The sequence below is a fragment of the Acartia tonsa genome, chromosome 5 (genome assembly GCF_053477335.1).
Source record: "Acartia tonsa isolate MP-2025a chromosome 5, ASM5347733v1, whole genome shotgun sequence".
In the NCBI taxonomy this organism is placed as follows: Eukaryota; Metazoa; Arthropoda; class Copepoda; order Calanoida; family Acartiidae; genus Acartia; species Acartia tonsa.
This window is the reverse complement of record NC_137264.1, coordinates 32397518-32417876: the sequence shown is the minus strand read 5'-3', so window position 1 is coordinate 32417876 and position 20359 is coordinate 32397518. Positions and strand designations below refer to the sequence as shown.

The 20359-nt window shown below is 32.1% G+C and overlaps 1 protein-coding gene and 1 long non-coding RNA gene across 3 annotated transcripts; both read left to right on the top strand.

Annotated features, from left to right (window-relative positions):
• The first annotated feature begins 924 nt into the window (after positions 1–924).
• LOC145320311 (uncharacterized) lies at positions 925–4477 on the top strand. The gene is made up of 4 exons (XR_013880155.1): positions 925–957; positions 1250–1370; positions 1716–1864; positions 3687–4477. It is a non-coding gene; the product is annotated as an uncharacterized LOC145320311 (long non-coding RNA).
• A 1712-nt stretch (positions 4478–6189) lies between these two features.
• On the top strand, positions 6190–11610 carry LOC145319295 (uncharacterized). Of its 2 annotated transcripts, none has more exons than XM_080161358.1 (9): positions 6190–6349; positions 7365–7431; positions 7582–7708; positions 8001–8114; positions 8617–8666; positions 9102–9184; positions 9853–9898; positions 10486–10661; positions 11385–11610. In XM_080161358.1, the coding sequence occupies exons 1-9, from the start codon at positions 6245–6247 to the stop codon at positions 11466–11468; spliced, it is 852 nt and encodes a 283-aa protein (XP_080017484.1). In that variant the 5' UTR covers positions 6190–6244; the 3' UTR covers positions 11469–11610. The 2 variants fall into 2 exon arrangements, with proteins under 2 accessions (XP_080017484.1, XP_080017483.1); XM_080161357.1 differs by having other exon boundaries at positions 7365–7427; positions 7578–7708; positions 11385–11587.
• Positions 11611–20359: the final 8749 nt, after the last annotated feature.

The following is a 20359-nucleotide window of genomic DNA, read 5'->3' as shown; positions in this document are numbered from 1 at the left end:
TAAATGTTTCTGTTTGTTAAAGTCTCTACGATAATCCTTTAGTACGATACCTCTTTATTTTACGTTGAAGTCTCCCGTATTTAAAAAAAATCGATTTTTTGTCATTTCTCTTTGGAGGGTGGTGGTACCCTCCCCCAAAATAGTTATAAACCTTCCCGGGAACCATGAGAATCTACCCTGTTAAGGAGAACCCGATCGGTTCAGCGGTTAGCGAGATCCTTCGGTACACACAGACACACAAACGAACATCCTGCTACATTAGTATAAGGATGACAATACCTTCTATTGCAAGGCATATAAGTCAATATTTTAACAAAAAAGAAAAAAATAAAGTTCTAATAGTTTTTGATGAATGTTCCATTACACAAATAACAAGAATATTTTTTCTCGTATTCATTTAAATCCGGTGGATAGGAACCGGTTCTCATGAATACGAAAAAACTATGTCTAGCATCGTATTATATCCAGTTTTCTACGAATATAGAAATATACAATCATAAGATTAAAACTAGTTTTTTTAGCCGGTGCCTTCGGCACCACGGGGCTAAAAAAACTAGTTTTAATCTTATAATTGTACACTCTATATCCGCGGAAAGCCGTTTATAATACGATACGAGAAATAACTATTCCAGTATGGCTTCGAAACTGATTAATATCCCCTGGATTAGAACCGGTTCTCAGCCTTACTTAGAATCAAATATAGTATCATATTACAGACAATTTTCCTCAAATATTAAATGGAAAATCCTAAAATTAATACAAGTTTGTTATTCCGGACCTTCGGCCACTCAGGGCTAACAAAACTAGTTTAATATCATATTGTTTCACTTTACTATCTACGGAAACTGTTTAAATATAATACGATGCGATAATTAACTAAGCATAATTTCAGTCCAGTTTTTAAGTAAAGTGTCCTTAAAATAGATTCTACATCAAAAGCAGCTAAAACTGGAAAAGGTAAATTATTTTTAGTAGTGAAGCTACTCTATAAATCACATATGTCTGTTCTTCTTCATTAAAAGGTTCAGTTTTTGGATGGTAAAAAATCAAAATTTAACAAATCATAAAGTATAAACTAAGCAATGAAGAAAATTCTATCATACCTTTCCAATACAATAAAGTCAACATTATAGCATTTCATACCTTTAAAGATATTTGAGTACTTGGTCTATCAACAGATTACATATTTTACTGTATTATAGTTTATTGTAATTTGACAGATTGCTTATGCTGATTTTTCTTTATTAAGTTGAAAGCTGAGCTAGAAGAGTTAGAGCAGAAGGTGAATGGTGGACACAAGAATAGTGAAGATGATTATTATGACTATATGGACATGTTTGATGAAGAGGATTATTACAACTATGGAGCAGGTATAAACTGGATAATCTCACAGAGGACGGATGCACCACAAGGTTCTATTTTGGTGTACCTAATAAACCTCTACAGGAATAGTATACAAAAGGACTTTTTTGTGTGTACTTAAACTTTGGTAACCTCGTAAGGATGTGTGGTTTTTTTTTTGAGGGGGGGAAAGTCGCCTAGATCTAAAAGAATATAGCCTAAAACCTTGGTATGACCAGTAGATATATATCTTTTAAAAAGGTAAGAGCCCTATTGGTCCAGAGCTTAACAAAATCATAAGCTTCTTCTTGACGATAAGTCAGATTTTCTTTCTACATTGTGCTATAAATAATCACCAATTCATTCTTTTTTAGAGGACGAATTTGAGAATAATGATAATGCTGAAGCTGCTGTTCTAGAACAAACTAATGAGAAAGAAGAAACTGTTGCTGTTAAACATCCTAATGATGATGAACAAGAGAATGTTGAGGATAATGAAATTGATGTTGACAGCCCAAAGAAGGTAAACAAGTAACAAGGTTGACAACATCAATTAGTAGCAAAGCACAAACAATCATATACGGACAAATCAAGAATCACAAAACCTATCATTATGAAACATTTCTTACAAGGTGAATTATAATCAAGCTTCGCTTCTAAAAATCCCATAGACTCTATCTTCTTATACATTGATGACCAATAGATTAAATGTTAGTTATTAGTAGCGATGCTACTACTGTATAATTCATTATGTCCGTCAGTCTGTCCGTAACGCTATAGGGGAAACGTGATTTTCTCGGCTCCAATACAAGATAGACAGCTGAAATTTTTAGTGAAGATTCCAATGACATATGCCCATCTAATTTATAGGTACACCGACAAACCTCCTAAAGGGACAAGCGTCCTAATGCGACAAACGTCCTAAAACGCCTAAAGGGACAAACCTCCTAATGCGACAAACGTCCTAAAGGACAAACCTCCTAAAGGGACAAACGTCCTAATGTGACAAACCTCCTAATGCGACATATCTTATATAAAAACCTCCTAAAAAAATTTTAATTTCTAAATCTTCCAAAATTTAAACAAAAAATCTTCCAAACATTATGTACTAACAGTGAAACAATGTAAAAATCCAATCCAATATGGTGATAAAACACACAGGGACGAAATTCAAAACCGAAATTTATTTCTTGAATAACTTTGTCCACAGGGTGAAATTTTAAAATCCGTCCGACAGTTTTCCCAAAGTCGGTGTTGGCTACCCAACGGCATGGTTTCGAACCCGATACAACTTTGCATTAAAAAAATCGACCCTTACCTCACATTTAATAAATGTGATATCACTCGAAAAAGTTTTTAGGAGGTTTTACTTAAGAGATGTCGCATTAGGAGGTATGTCGTTTAGGAGGTTTGTCGTTTAGGACGTGAGTCGTTTAGGAGGTTTGTCGGATTAGGATGTTTGTCGCATTAGGACGTTTGTCGTAGTAGGACGTTTGTCGGTGTACCAATTTATACATTGTTTTGTCCATCTGTCTGTTGTTTAGGTTGCTAGATCGGTTTTAAGATTTTTTTCGTGAATTTCTCAAGGACTGAAATTTTCAGGGATTAATTAATTTTAGATTCTACTTATTTTCACGAAGTTTTGATAAGATTTGTCTATTAATTGGGGTGCTAGATCGGGTCCTATGACAAACGCAGGAGTCCCAAACGCAGGAGTGGACACTTAACCTAACCTAACCTATTTTGGACCTTCTTTTAGGTTTTTTAATGCCTAACCCCTGCGGGGGGCTTTTTTGTACCTTCATATCTTAACCTAACCTAATCTGTATAGAAATACTTTATTAAATTAATATTTTAACACTCTTGCGTTTGTCCACTCCTGCGTTTGGGACTCCTGCGTTTGTCCTGGAACCCTATATCGATTCCTAGATTTTTAGGTTTTCTTGATTTTCTTGATTCCTATTCAGGATTGACGGCTAAAATTATTAGGGAATTATTGAATATGCTCATGTTATATATATTTTTCACAAGTTTCATTAAGATTTGTCAATTAATTTGGGTGCTCGATCGATTACTAGATTTCATAATTTTAAAGGTTGCGTGATTTTAAAGGTTTCCTGTTTTACCTATTTTATTGTAAATGAATATTGTATTTTTTCCCAATATCCATCCATAATTTTGGAGCTTCGCTACTTATGGATGTTGTCATCCTTGTTGATGATTTAATCTTTAAGAAACCGCAGGCGACAAGCCGTGTTAACAGCAGTACCAGAGCAGCAAAGTTTTTCGGTCGCAGAAACACTCTAGCCGCGAGATTTTTTAATCTTAAAAATAAATCTTTTCAGGAAATTGCAAAGGCTAGAAGACAATATCGCTCATCAAGAAGAAGGGGTTAAATATTTTATAAATAATTCAACAATACCCCAATTCTCTAATTATAAATGAATACAAAGAATATTGCATCAGAAGAAACCCTATTCAACACTAATTTTAAACCATTCATATTTAGTTGGGCTTAGTTTTTTTTATTGAAACTAATTACAGCATTCTATTGTTTAATGAGATACCCTGCCCCCCTCAAAAAAATACATGTTGTCTCAGTGGCATAGTTGTTTTGACTTGCAAATTTGGATTAGTTGGCTCAAACTAGCGGTGTTAGAACTTTTAATTGATGTAATCTACAGAAGTAATAATTTTGTTTATCATCATTGCGGGATAAATCATTGTCTTATCCCTTAAAATCCCTGGTTTTCCTAAGATGCATTATTTCTTGTTCGTATATAGAAACTATTAATATTAGTTGAATAAATGTCAAAGAATAGAAATAAAGAATCTCATAAGTGATATTATTTTATGTGTAAAAATAGGCAATAATTGTGAAATAGAAATATTATGTCATAAAACAAATCAGACTAATATTTAGAATATTTTAGCAGCTTTAGTTTAAAATATTATAAACATATGTATGTATATTGTATATTGACAAAATTACTTTTTAAATACCTATACAGATGACTGTTGACTGTTAGATTATATATTTTTTAAAATTATTTATATATTTTTGCTGTTGATTTTTTGTTGTTATGTTTATTATTATATGATGTATATTATGTTAAATATAAATAGATATAGTGTATTCATTTTTTTCGTGTATTTCTACTCTTTTTATAATAGTTGACTATTTACGAACAATTAAAACCTTTACAAACAATTTTTACCCTTTTTTGGACAAGAAAATAGAAGAACAAAAACGAAACTTTGAATTTATGTCCTTCATATTTATAAATATTTATATTTTTGTAGTTCGGCTGATTGACTGACGGACTTAGTAAATTATGTACTTGCTTATTGATTTAAGAAATCTTCGCACAACAAAATCCAGCCGTCAATCTTGAATTATCTGAGACAAGGTAAATTATAGCATAGCTTCGCTAGGAACAATATTACTTTAAAAATAAGCTTTAAAAAAGGCTGAATATAATTTTATCTATTCTGTATAAATTTGTTATTAGATTTTGAATTGATTTTCTATTTTGTGTTTCTTGAATCTAAATCAAACAAGTGAGTTCTCAAACACTACCTCTGTCACTTCGGGATTTCCAAAAAAGGGAGAACAAACAAGAAGATATTTATTTTGTTCTTTCGCGAACTTCACGTAATTCTAGATCACAAAGTTTGGAGCATGAAACACATCCCCCATTAATGCATATTACAAAGTTAAAACACCACAAAAATAAAAACTTTTAACAAAACTTTTAAACACTCTACATTGATCATGTTTTAAAGACTAATTTACACCAAGGCTTTTAATAATGTTCCCTGAAAAGCACAACTTAGGCGGTATCGTGATTTTGTAAATTTTTAATATCCTATTATATAAAGTAGTAAGCGTTTTTTGTCTGTATACCGAAGGATCTTGCTAACCGCTGAACCGATATTGTTCGCCTTTACAGTGAAGCTTCTTATAGGTCCTGGGAAGGTTTAAAACTATTTTTGGGGAGGTTGTCTTCACCCCCTTACCCTTAAAAAATATTTATTTTAGTCTTTTGAAACTCAAATTTGAAACTCCCCCTCCTACCTTAAGTTCCCCTAGAGGCTTCTAGGGGGCGTAGCTGCTGGTATCATTATAAAGAGGGGGAGACCTAACTCTCTCTAAATGACATTGGCTAAAACTATGGTATATTTGGTAGGGATCATCCTTTTAGTCAAACTGTTTTATATTTTAAAGATTAATCCCAATTTTCTTTTCTATAAATAAAATTTGTTTCATACTCCCAACTATGATAGGGTAACCTAAAAAAAACATAATATAAATTGGTTTCATACTCCAAACTCTTACAGATGACTGCTGTATAAACTATTAATATGAGTTAGTTTCGTGCTCCCAACTATTATAGGATGACCGCTGGATAACCTGGAAATCTTTTATGCAGGTGTTTAATTCTCTTCTTACTGCCTTCCCTTTTCTCCTTTTTTCTATTTTTCCCTTTTCTTTCATAACGCTTGCTCTCATTCTTAATCTTACTCAGAGTGCCAAGTCATATCTCCACCCCCTTTTCACCCCATTGAGTGAGTAGTACTTTACCCAAAAGCATAAAAACCTTATTATGATGATTTATAAAGCTATTAATCAAAACAGCAAATTTAAAATTTTATGTAATCTAAAAGGTGCTAATTAATATTTGATTAATTTGAAAACTACACGGTGGAAATATTTAATTTCAAGTTTCATGTATCATCCTAATTTTCCAATTCATAAATAAGATTTTGCTAACTTTTTAATTTAGCATAATTTGATAAACACGACTTTTCTAAGTTGACCCATAAAACCTTAATTTAGAAATTAATCTTAGTTTCAATCAGACAATTAAGCGTTATAGACAAAACTATAATTTCAAGCAAAATGATAAATTTAATTTCTAACTACTTATCATTATTTTTGGTTGCGAATGCTGTAAATGGGAGATTTGTCGAAGTTTCCAGAGAAGCTGTTCAAGAATTTTCGGAGGTAATAATGAAATAGTTATTTATTGCACCATATTATAGACAGCTCTCCGCGGATAATAAAATAATAAATTATAATATTAAAACCAGAGAGCCTGGAATAATAAAACTTGTATTAATTTTATGATTCCGCCCGTACGTACGTCCGAAACGGATATCCTTTTTAGACATGTTAGAATTGCACTATTGGCTATTGATTTCAAACTTGATGATGATTCCTATAGTATTACTTTTAGGTATGATTTAAGAAGCTTGCAACTCTAAATCGTTAAAAGAAAGTCCGTGCGTCCATTTAAAACATGCCGATTTTAACTTTTTCACAACAGCTTTTTGATATAATAATTCTATTCATCTGATTTTTAAATAATGCTTCCTCGGACAACCAAGTATAATATCAAATCCTGTCATTATACAGTATCCTATATTTACACAATTTTCCAACAAATTTATGTACACTTTTGTTTTGCTTTTTAAGTTCTGACACTCTATAATAGTTGGTTTTGGTTTGACCTTCCTTGTGATTTTTGAGCTTCGTTTTATAAATGTTGCCATCCTTGTTAGAGTAACAGTAGCTCTATAATTATGAAATATATCATTATCCGTTCTTATGTTAAACGTAAAAAGGTTTCGTGATTTTTTTATATTAATTCTACTGTATTTTATCTAATCTTGCTTTTTTATCTATCTTTCTTTACCGTCCAAGCTGCGCTACTGATATACAATATTGTCCTTGTTATTTTAAAAATGTTTTTTTAATTGCTTGTGTTATTACCTGACCATCAAAAATTTGGTTGAAATTTCACTAATACCCAATGTTTTATAACCGCGTTCACTTATTCGTTTACACAAAACTTTGGGCACTTTTATTGAATTTTGATTAGTTGTTTCAAAACTTGTAGTGTCTAAACTTTTCAGCCAATAATTTTTATTATACAGACGGGTTAATTTTGTTTATAATCATAGAGGATGCATCATTGTATATCTATTTTTCGTCCTTAATAAATAAAAATTGTATTTAGATTGATCAACAAATAGTTATAGAAGATCTTTTGGGAGGTGTTGATTCTAATGGCAGAACTTCTCTAGGTAAAGTTTTATAACAAAAATCTTGATTTGTTGATACAAACCTAAGCTATAGTATCCAAACTTTTCTATCAATATTCACAACTAAATTAATTTTTGGATGCACTTCCCCTGGCAAAATCCTGCACACGACACTATTATCAATTTACTTAGGGCGTAAAGAGCATCTACAGGAACTGTTGAGCAACCTCCTAGAGACAGAAGGATGGCTACCCGCCCGTGTATTTGCCATGGCAGTCAGCGTTAATCTGGACATTCCTAATACCATTATTAGAGTCAGGTACATAGAGAGATAGATAGATAAGTAGTAAGCTAGAGTGCTAGATATGAAAAGCATGAAAAATAAAACAAATAGATAGCTAAATTTATATAAAAAAAAGATAGATATGCAGATAGACAGAACAAAAGTTGGTAATACAGGTAAATAAACAGACATATAGAGATTTATAATAAGTTAGATAGCTGTTACTATATAGATTTAGTAGCGGCTTCGCCCCTAGCCTATAGGGGCTGTGCCCCAAGAGACAATTTAAAAAAATTAAGTACCTTACACATCAAATTCATATTTTCAGAGGACCTCCATCAAATTGTCACCACGCGCCCACCTGTCTTGATTTGGCCTGTGGAAAATGTTTTGACCCCATGACCTCTCTACACTCAGACTGTGGGGAACTTTCTTACTTCAGGTAAGTTAGTCAAAGAGAGAGAGGGGGGGGGGCAATAGGCTGTTTATTACACTAGTCTCCAATGTTTTCTTTTTCGTTGGTTGAACAACTTTGTGGACTTTGATTGGTTGGTTTGTTAAGTTGAGTGTTCAAATGTTTCAACCACTAATTTTAATCTACAGAAAGAATAATTTTGAATATTATAATTGAGGATGTACATCAATTTATCGGCCATTGTATTATCCCTTTAGATCTCTATAAGGTAGTAATTAGTAAGCTGAATTGATAATATACTAGTGGCCGCGCCTCAAGCATCTCGTGACTTTGTATTCGTAAAAGGGGAACAGAAATATAGCCTTAATCCATCTCTTCTTTAATTTACACTGTCCCTTGTCCATTGATAATTTTTTGGTGCTTCGCTTCTTATGGTAGTTGTCATTTGTATAATTAATGGGAAGCCGAAACTGAAGGAAACAAATATTTATGTTTTAAAATACTTAAAAATTTATGTATACATTTTTAGTTGTTCTACAATTTTACCAAGAGAATGTCTTCCATGGACATGTGCTTCAGGTAGGACACATTTTAGTAGTTATTTATCGCATCGTATTATAAACAGCTTTCCGCGGATATAAAAATGTACAATTATAAGATTAAAACCAGTTTTGTTAGCCCCGAGATGCCAGAGGCACGGGCTAACAAAGCTGGTTTTAATACTATGATTGAACATTTTTATATTCGTAGAAAACTTAATTTAATGCGATACATGATTTTTCAGTGCGGCTGCGAACTGGTTTTCATCCACGTATTCGTTTACGGTTTCTAAACCACACTGGAAAATATTTTATCAAACCCCGAGACAAATTTTAGCCACAAGAAAATGAGTTTAATCCAATAAAAAGAGAGAGTCATCATTTTTTCATTTTATTTTCCGCGGATAACTTTCTACACAATAAATAAATTATATTTTTCCAAGACTACATAAGTCACAATCTAAATAATTTCTAGGTTCAGAGATACAGCCAGCTTTTCTGCGCAACTTCTCGCCGCGTAGCGCAGGCTGTGGAAACTCGCAATTAAATTTGATCAAGGTAAAGTAGTTCTTTTGACCATCTAATACAAAATTACTTTTTTAATAATCATAACTGTATTACGAAGTAGATCGTAGATAACAAAAAATCCAGAGCTGGATCTTTAAATGTGTAGCCGTTGCTGTTGCCGCTGCCAGATGTACAGCCACTAACCTAATAGCGATCTTTGAATCAAATTCGCTGCGCGTAGCCGTGGCCAAATAAACATAAAATCAAAACAAAAAAAATATTTTTTGGGTGGGCCATAGACGATTTTGCACTGCTGTAAAATCTTTTTAAAATCCATGTTTTATTGGCTGTACTGGCAGTGGCGACGGCTACAGCTACGACTACTGCCACGGCTACGGCAGCGGCAACGGTTACGCATTCAAATATCCAGCTGAAATTTAATAAAATTACTCAAACTTTTTAAACAAATAAATTAGAGAATGTTTTTTATATAAATTTTTGGGTACCACAATAAATTACAATCAATTATCCATCGTTTACTGACTTGCTTCAAATATAAAAACTGACCTTCTGATAATTATTATTGACATATTGTTACAGGAATCTTTACTAAAAATATCTGTTAGAGACAAATTGTCATAGATAAAGAATAACAAATACCAACCAATTATAGAAAAAATTGGCGATAACAAAAGTAAAAATGAAACTAATATTTGTAGAGTGATGACACAAATCTACCAATTAATGTTCAACTCACTGGTCTAGGTAAATATTTTCAAGGGCTTATGAACATGTAGCTACTCTATTTTTATGCTAGTCCATCCGTCTGTTCGCAATTGGTAATTTATCTTCATTTTAAAAATAACATTAAAGTTTTTTTTGAATAAAAAATGTTTAATATCCGAAGATGATTAAAGTCCCTCCACAGATTATGACGACATACGATAGAATAGCCAACGAGAGGCCAGACTACACTGTAATTGGCAAATAGTAAAATTTATGCTGGCCTCTCATTGGTTATTACATCGTATGACATCAAAATCTGTGGAGGGACTTTAATCATATTCAAATATCCGCTTGTCGTTAGAAAGGTGAAGAGTTCGAATCTCGGTTCACACAACTTCATAATTAAAGACGTTAAAAATGTTTCCTACTGCTATGCGCGACATTAATTGTTAGGGAAGGGGGGTTCTTTGGCCCAGTTAGGACTTCCAGACAAAGGTCGTACAATCAAAGAGTTGGTTGTCTGTTGGGCGTTATTTAACCTAATAACCTGGGTGTTTGGACAGAAATGAGACCTGGCCCATATGAGGTAATTGACTAGGTAAGTTTTAATAATCTGTAATTTTCAGGACTGACCATGAACTCTCTGACAGCCTGTAGTGAGAAGAGTGTATGCTATGATGCAGGATGTAACCTCTGCTATGATCCACTTGAGCAGCACCATGGCACCTGTCCTTTCAACCTGTCAGTACCAGCATGCTCCAGCCTTCCCCTGGCTTGCCAGCCCATTTTCTGCTGGCCAAAGGTATGTTCTATTGATATGTAGAATATAACAATCTATAATACAAAGTAGAACGATGTCTGTCTGTTTGTTTGTCTGTGTGTCTGTTTGTCTGTTTGTCTGTTTGTTTGTAGCGAAGGATCTCGCTAACCGCTGAACCGATCGGGTTCTCCTTTACAGGGTAGCTTCTCATAGGTCCCGGAAAGGTTTATAACTATTTTCTTGGGGGGTGGGACACCCCGAACCCCCACAAAAAATTAAAAATACCCCCCCCCAAAAAAAAAATGAAAATAGTGGGGGGTCGACTACCCCCCCCCCCCCTCCAACCCATAAAAAAAAATTTCCCTCCCCCAAAGATTTAGATTTATTTTTTAAATCTATATTACGAAAAATTGGTTTGATCAGACCTCTTGGGGCAAAGCCCCTAGAGGCTAGGGGCGAAGCTGCTAGTGATAAATAAAATAGAAAAAAAGAATAAAAGAACAGAGACATTAGTTAGTTACAGAGAAAGACAGATAGATAAATGGATAAATGATAATCAGTTGGATAGAAAATAGATTGTTCGTTGAATAGAAGTTAAAAATATAATTCAGTGGTAAACAGAACTATCACCAAAAATCTTAAATAGAAGTTGAGTAAATCATATTTCCTCCCATAGGGCGTAGCGTAAGGGACGGACGGACGAACGGTCGGACAGACAATGTGAATTATAGAATAGCTTCGCTAGTAAAAATGTATTTATTTCAGAACCAGAATCAAACAGAGCAGAAGAATGCAGTCATTTTAAGAGATTTCGAAGCCAAAGATTTGAACCAAATTCTATGTATTTAATTTATTTATTTTTAAATAAGAATAATAATGCAAAACTAAAATTATGAAAATGTCCAAAATCAACCCACATACCCTAGTGTATAAACCCTCTGAAAACCTAATGCTTTAATTCAACCTTGTACATTTCACTCCAAAAAGATTGGTTTTATTATCTCCCAACACAAAATATTTTTAGAGTTGGGGGTTGAACCCGTTTGTTTTGGTGAGAGTAGGAAAAATTTTCGCCGCCCTTCGTGTGCCATTGCAATCCCCCCACCCCCCTCAACACAACACCACTCAAGAAAAGTTTAATTTACACCTATTTTGAGGTTTTGTATGCTTTAATTATCCAGAATTTTTAATAGTTTCTTGAATTCCTGCATTTTTAGCAAAGGTTTGCAAGTTTCTATTTAATTTTATCTATTAGTGTTCGGAAGGGTGAGCTTAGGGGGGCGGGGTAGGGTGAGTCAACGCCCCTACAATAAGAATATGTTTAGGACGTTTCCTTACATTCCCACAAGAATTCACACAGCCCCGTGGCATGGAAATCATCGCAACTGATTAATAGATTATGTGTCCTATTTTTTGATAGAATATTAACTGATTTAAATGTTAGATTATAATAATAGCAGAAGAAAACACCAATAATAAATTGTTTTTAATGAATCTATTATTTTCTCTTGACTTGTGCAAAACTTTTCTATAACTAAACTTGGTCCGTCTGTATATCTGAAACGGATGAAGCAAAAGCTTATAGTTTATTTAAGCATGTTGGAAATGTCCTGTTTATTTCAAACTTGTTGATTTTTAACTTATTTTACAACAAACTTTTGGGTAATCCCCTGCTTTTTGGAAGCATAAGCGACGCATATTCTTATAATAAAGTAACAGAATGTTTGTTTGTCTGTGTATCTGTGTGTCTGTGTGTCTGTGTGTTTGTCTGTATGTTTGTACCAAAGGATCTCGCTAACCGCTGAACCGATCGGGTTCTCCTTAATAGGGTAACTTCTCATAGATCCCGGGAAGGTTTATATCTATATTTTCTTGGGGGGTTGGGACACCCCATACCCCCCCAAAAAATGAAAACCCCCCCTAAAAAAATTTTTATTAAGTAAAATTAAAAATAAGGGGGAGGTGGGCGCCCCCCCCTAAAAAAAAAAATTCGCCCCCCCAAAAATTTTTTTTATAAAACTTTTTCTTTTAAAATCTTAAATAAGATTAAATTCGACTCTCTCCTCCTCAAGTGCCCCTAGAGGCCTCTAGGGGGCGTAGCCGGTAGTTTATATTAAAGTGCTAAAAATGTAAATATATCCATTATAACTGTATCTTAACATATTTAACATATATATTGTTTAGACTTGAATTAGTATTCTGCTTATAGTTCTGATACTCTGACAAGTGTTAAAGGACGCCTGCAAGAAATAACACGCTTTAACTGCTGAAAGACTGCCACAAGAAGACCCAATACCCCAAATTTAAAGCCTTCAGCTTCAATAACAAAAAAGTTCTAGGCATTTCAAAATAGCATTTTATGTACAATGGAATTTTTGAAAGATTTCCAATGCTCATAAAAGAAAAAAACAATATTAAATTACGTTGCCTAGACATAAAATTATAACCTTATCTTTGTCAGAAACTTAGATTGCCTGTAACTGATTACATTTTTACAATAAAAACACCACATTTCATAGTCAAAAGCTATGAAAAAAAATCGATTTAAATTGCATTTTTAAACGAAAATCATAGCGGAAACAAAGGGGTAAACTAATACAAGCTTAGCTGTGATTGGTTGTTAAGCTGATTCAGCCTTCTGATTGGCTACAGTACATTCGGTACAACGCAAGTAAAACTTAATTTTTTTTAATGATTTTGACTATAAAAATGGGTATTTTTATTGTAAAAATATAATTAGTTACTGGAAACCTAAATTTATGACAAAAATAAGCTTATAATTTTGTTTCTAGGCCACGTAGTTTAATTTCAAAGTTTTCAACATGAGCATTGCAATTCTTTCAAATTTTCATTGTACATAAAATGTCATTTTAAAATGCCTAGAACTTTTTTGTTATAGAAGCTGAAGGCTTCAAATTTGGGGTATTGGGTCTACTTGTGGCAGTCTTTCAGCAGTAAAATCGTGGTATTTCTTGCAGGCTTCCTTTAATGTTCTTTTGTCCTACCGTTTCAGAGCTTTGCATTTATGTCGATGTTGTTATCCTTTTTAAATTTCGTTTTGGATTGAAAAGCAAATTATAAATCCGTGTATGTACATTTCTTCAGATATAAAGTTCAAGAGCTTTTGGACCGTTATAGTATCTATGTATTACACGGAAGGTTTACATATAGAAAAAAATACATATACAATATACATTTAACTTTACGTACGCAAGCTCTATTCGCTTTGTTGTCCCTATATACGCAATAAATATAGGAAGCTTAGATGCCCAACTATATAATGACCAAAAGAAAACAACCCAGCGAAACTTTCAAAAAAGGTAGCATGATACGTTGTTCGATATCATTGGCAGTAAACGTTAGAAAATCGGCCTTTCAAGAAAAGGTAGCATGCGAGTTCACCATCGATATCATGGCAGAGTAGCATAAAGTAATGCTGCTCTCTATTCGGTTCTTTCTAAGTATAAAAGCCTCTCAGCTCTTTTTTCTCACTTCTTCTATTTTTTTCCTCTCTCTCTCTCCTCTCTCTCTCTCTCTCTCTCTCTCTCTCTCTCTCTCTCTCTCTCTCTCTCTCTCTCTCTCTCTCTCTCTTTCTCTCACTCACTCTCTCTCTCATTCACTCTCTTTTAATTTATGTTACTAATGTGCGACTTCGCCCCATACTCTGCTACGATATCGATGGCAAACTCGCATGCTACCTTTTGCTTGAAAGGACGATTTTCCAACGTTTATCGCCAAAAAAATAGGTGGTAATTCATGGCGAAGGGGATTGGAGGTACCCAGTAAAATGTTGGTCACATGTCACAATAATTGTGACAATATTATTTGTGACATGTCACTAGTTTTTACAATTTTAAGATTTTTTGTGACATTTCACAAAGAAATGAATCCCTCCAATAATATTATTTGTGACATGTCACTAGTTTTTACAGTTTTAGAATTTTTTTGTGACATTTCACAAAAAAAATAATTCACTTCAAAAATATTTTTTGTGACATGTCACTAGTTTTTACAATTTTAGAATTTTTTGGGACATTTCACAACAAAATGATTCACTCAAAAAAAAATGTTTTGTGACATGTCACTAGTTTTTTAATTTTAGAATTTTTGTGACATTTCACAAAAAATTATCCTTACCAATTTACAAAGAAATGATTCCCTCCAAAAATATTATTTGTGACATGTCACTAGTTTTTACAAATTAAAAATTTATTTGTGACATGTCACTAGTTTTTATAATTTTAGAATTTTTGTGACATTTCACAAAAAATTATCCATACCAATTCACAAAGAAATGATGCCCTCCAAAAATATTATTTGTGACATGTCACTAGTTTTTACAATTTAAAAATTTATCTGTGACATGTCACTAGTTTTTACAATTTTAGATTTTTTGTGACACTTCACAAAAAAATATTTGTGACACGTCACTAGTTTTTAAAAGAATACAGGTCACCAAAAAATTAACCCATTATATATCAAAATCCCAAATAAATATATTTTTTTGCAATTTATATTATATATACTCCTCTAACACCATGGAGGACTATATTCGATTGTGAAGAGAGCAAAAAAAATGCCCAAAAAATCTTAAAATTTGAAAAAATTTTATTTTCTGGCGCATGCGCCTGGTAGTGTTGTCAAATATTTTTTAATGGGGCCATAATATAAGAATAAAGATTGAATAAAAATAAGATTCTAGGGTTTCTAGCTTATATTCAAAAATATTTTATTACAAAATTTTAAATTACAATTTAGTTAAGAAAATTAAAAAAATAAGTAAATTTGAACCTATTGGCGCTCAGTCAAAACAAAAGATGGCAACCTTAAAAAATTTAAAAATTACTTACATACAACTGTTACAAACAACACTGCAGTGACTGAAATTGCAAAATTAAATTGTGTAAAATTACGTTATTCTTAAATTATAAGTTATAAGTTTATGGTAATTTTTAGTTTATTTACGTTTTTACATAATTAATTTTCATAATATATTTATTTTTCAATAAAGTAAAGCAAAACTCGCTGCGTTTCTTTTAAAGTTTAATACTTATTTCTCGTATCGTATTATAAACGGCTTTCTGCGGATATAGAATGTACAATTATAAGATTAAAACTAGTTTTTTAGCCCCGAGGTGCCGGAGGCACTGGCTAAAAAAACTGGTTTTAATCTTATGATTGTACATTTCTATATTCGTAGAAAACTGGATATAATACGATGCTAGACATAGTTTTTTCGTATGGATGAGAACCGGTTCCTATCCACCGGATTCGAATGAATACGAGAAATATTTTTCTAAATTTCAGAATCAAGAATGCAGGGAGTTATATCAGAGTTTGAAGCTAATATTTAAATCTGGCTTGTACGCCAGTTTTACTAAAGCGTTTCAGTTTGTTGACAGCAGTGACCTCTGCAGATTTGAAGCTTTGAATTTAAATATTTATCAAGGTAAAAAAAACGCGTATTACCAAAAATTTGTATTTTATGGCATGTTATTTTTTTTTAAATTTTGTCAATAAATCGCTTATTATGACATTTTGAATTAAAAAGATGAAAGTAACATTGTTCTATCATATGTGTTCTATAATCAAATACCTCACAGAGGAGAGGGATACATACTATTTGTACCCAAAGTTTTATAATCATGTTTGTTGGATCAAGACTTTGGGTTGGTACTAATATTGAATTTTATTGGTTGGTTTAAAACTAGTAGGGAGTATTTTGAAGTTTTTAACAAATAATTATATTTTGTTCATGATTATTGGGGATGTATAACAATTTATCTCCATTGTCTTATCCCTGTTAATAGTAGACAGTTCACCCACTAACAAATGTCGTAAATTATTTTTTTTCAAAGTCTTATCCCCTAAAATCCCTGAAAAATTTTTGCTATTGAACTAACAGTTGTTTTATTCGCAGTACGATAGAGTAACTTAAAACCCAAAGATACGCACATACCAAAGTCAAATTCTTGGTTTATGTTAAGGTGGGCAACGAGAGCAAAAGTGAAATTGAAATTAACTGCTGTGGACTTTAGTGCTAGCTCAAGGAATATGCTTAATTGATTTGACAACCTATTTAAAACCTAAATTATACATGTATTAAATGTATCTCTAATATTTAATAGGTAGACGTTCCTATAAAAATAATTTAGAAAAACATCCTAGAAACTTTAAAAAGCATGTTTTGCCCAGTCTCCTGAAAATAGTTGTAATCAGGGAAGGAGGGGACATTTGACTGTACATTTCTGATATTCGTTGGCTATAAAATGTAGATACACTAATAGTGTCGAAATGTTCTTTAATTTTATTTATCAGGAGATGTAAACCTTATTTCTCTGTTGATTTTAGTTAAACAGATTTGGTGCTTAGTTTCATCATTGTCTTGCCTGTTCGTTCGCTCCTTGAGGTAAGATTCACATTCCCACATGAACAATTATTACACCCCAGAAAAAAGTCCTTGTGTAAAAGTTCCAGGATGTCTGTCTGTGTGTCACACAATTGAGAATGGAGTATAGCCTATATAGATCTAATTTAGGATCCTTGATAATCAATAATTTTTAAAAACAAAGCTTTTCTAGTATTAGGGCAGGTCCGTCCGTACTTCCGTCCTTCTGAAACTGTTTGCTCTTTTCTTGAAAATAAATTTCTTTTTAATACTGATGTTTATACAATTAGATAAAATTGATAATAGATAATTTAGATAATCTACAAGTGGATTTCTTCTTCATAATACTTCTACGAGACGAACAGACAGATCCTTTTTATACAGTAGTTTCGTTTGAATAGTAAAGTTAATAATATATTTTCATTAAGGATGTCGTAACTGCTGAGGGCAAACTTCCAGCATCTGAAGCTGGATGGTAACAGTCATTTATCAGCGCACAGGCTGCTTTGTATGCTAAGGAAAGAATTCATATCAAATTATTGTTTTTTAAGTCTCAAAAGCAATTAAAATATAGAAAGGCAAATATAAAAAAAAACCTATGATAGAAGACACATCCTATTGAAGTCTTCACCCCCCCCCCCCCTTGTTTGAGTCTTGACTTATTCTAACTTAACTAAAAAAAGTTTCCTATGTTTGCTATGTTAGATACATGACAATGTTTAATGTTAAATTAATACCTAGCATGTTGAACAAAGGAAATAACCTAAGAATGTTTATTTTATGAATTCATAAAAAAAAATAGGGATTTGAAACCTGTATAAAAGAATAAGATCCGATATTCCAAATAATTTCAAAGAAAACTGAATCACCAAGGACTTTTTCAATGCAAAAGAACAGGTAATTCTATATCTGTATTTTTAATAGCAGCTAAGATGTTTAAAAAAAATATGTACAAGGTTTACGACATACTGGCATTCAAAATAAAAAGTAATTTTGCTTTAAAATTGACTAATATCATGTTTAATAATCATAAGAATAAACATAAATTTGTGTATTATGGTCATAATAATACTTGAATGTTAAGAGTAATCTTAATAATAAAGTTTTCTTTTTCAGGGATACTGTAGAAGAAAGTATGCTGTTGATTTCGAAGCCTTATTGTAACTGACCTCCATCGTTAATTAACATATATCCTGCATTCCTTTTTTTGGGAGAGTAATTTTTAGCATTAGAACTTTTTGTTTTGCAAGAGTTAAACTTATTAACATAAATAAATTGCAGTGGTTTTCACTATAATGCTTGGCGACAATCCAACCACAAATTAAAACAACAAAAGTATTGAGGGGGGGGGGGGGAGTCTTTAATCCTTCATTAACTTAACATAAATTCACTTAAAATAAGTATCAAAATAGTTTGTTTGGTCAGCAAGCATTAGACGGGAAAACTTCTTTCTATAGTATCAAACTTTAAATATGTTTTCTCGTATTCATTCGAATCCGGTGGATAGGAACTGGTTCTCATCCATACCAAAAAACTATGTCTAGCATCGAATTATATCCAGCTTTCTACGAATATAAAAATGTACAATCATGAGATTAAAACAGTTTTTTTAGCCCGTGCCTTCGGTACCTCGGGGCTAAAAAAACTGGTTTTAATCTTATAATTGTATATTCTATATATATGCACGGAAAGCTGTTTATAATATGATGCGAGAAATAACTATTATCAAATGCTGTGATTATTAAGTTTTGTCAAATGGTGTGCTTATTAAGAAGTTAATATTTATAAATAAATCTTTTTTTTATTACCTTTTTATTTCTGTAGTACCATTGTGACATGTCACTTGTGACGTGTCACTTATATTTCATGTTAATAAAAATTGTGACAAGTCACACACATTCTTAGTGACAAGTCACACAATACTTTGTGACAAGTCACATATTCGGAGACATTCATACATTCAATGTGACAAGTCACAAACATTCTTAGTGACAAGTCACACAATACTTTGTGACAAGTCACACAATACTTTGTGACAAGTCACATATTCTGAGACATTCATACATTCAATGTGACAAGTCACAAACATTCTTTGTGACAAGTCACATATTCTGAGACATTCATACATTCTATGTGACAAGTCACACACTTTCTTTGTGACAAGTCACACAATACTTTGTGATATGTCACTCAAAAATCTTGTGACATATCACATTTTTTATGACAAACTCACTATATAAAGTGTGTGACCGGTCACAAGTTTAGGTGTGTGACATTGTGACATGTCACAAACGTTAACATCGGAAAAAGTTGTGACATTTTTCAAAAACATGTTACTGGGTGGCACGAGACTCAGTGCAAATTGCACGAACTCGATGGCGAAATATCTTGCTGGGTAATTTGGAAATAATTTTAATTTTTAAATATTTGTGACTAAATATAAACAAATAGTAGATCTTGCGTAAGTGGAAAGATTTTTGTCGATTGACTATCTAAGATAATATATCTATTCTATACGCTTTGTCTTCTAGGCTCTCACGAAGCGCACGGCCAGTTTGCTATCTAATCCATAGACAAGTTAGAACTTTTATATTTCAAAAGTACATTTTTTGCTTAATATAATCAAATTGTTGGCCCTAATTGTTTTATTTTATAGCAAAACTTATATTGTTTATCCATATATGAAATAACTTGTCTATGAAACAATACTTACTTCTGCGTCAAGTTGCGTAACTGAATATCAACCTTTTTTTGGCTCCGCAACACTTTGATAAAAAAATTTTAAAAATTTATTTTATTTTAATTTTTATTGATATTAAGCAGTAGTAAAAGTCGAAAATTATATATAAAAAAATTAAGATAATTAGTATTTAGTGTTGCGAGGCTCTAAATTATTGTTGCCATAAGCTGTGCGCTTGCGCAATAAGTTCTGTTATTATTATTAGTAAGTCTCTCTTTCTTATTTCTGCTTCCACAGCTTATCAGCTCTCCTCCACAACAAAGTAAAAAGTTAGTCATAAAATTAAGTTTTTTTATTCAGTGATATTGGATTTTTACTAATTATTTTACGTTTACATGTTGATTTTTTCTAATTTATTTAAAATTTGTGAATTGTCATTTTAAAATAATGAGTATGTGTATGTTTTTTTTTCTTCAAGAAAAACAAGTATTTTAAACTTCGTATGTTTTTTAATTCTTGTTTTAACTGTAAAATCTCATTTTAGTGGAGAATTGGCATTTTTATAATTTTTTCTTCTCCATATTTCATTTAATTTCTATATCAAAAGCAAGTTCTTATCTAGTTTTATAATTCATTCAATAATTATTTGAAAATTTTTAAGTAATTTGTTCC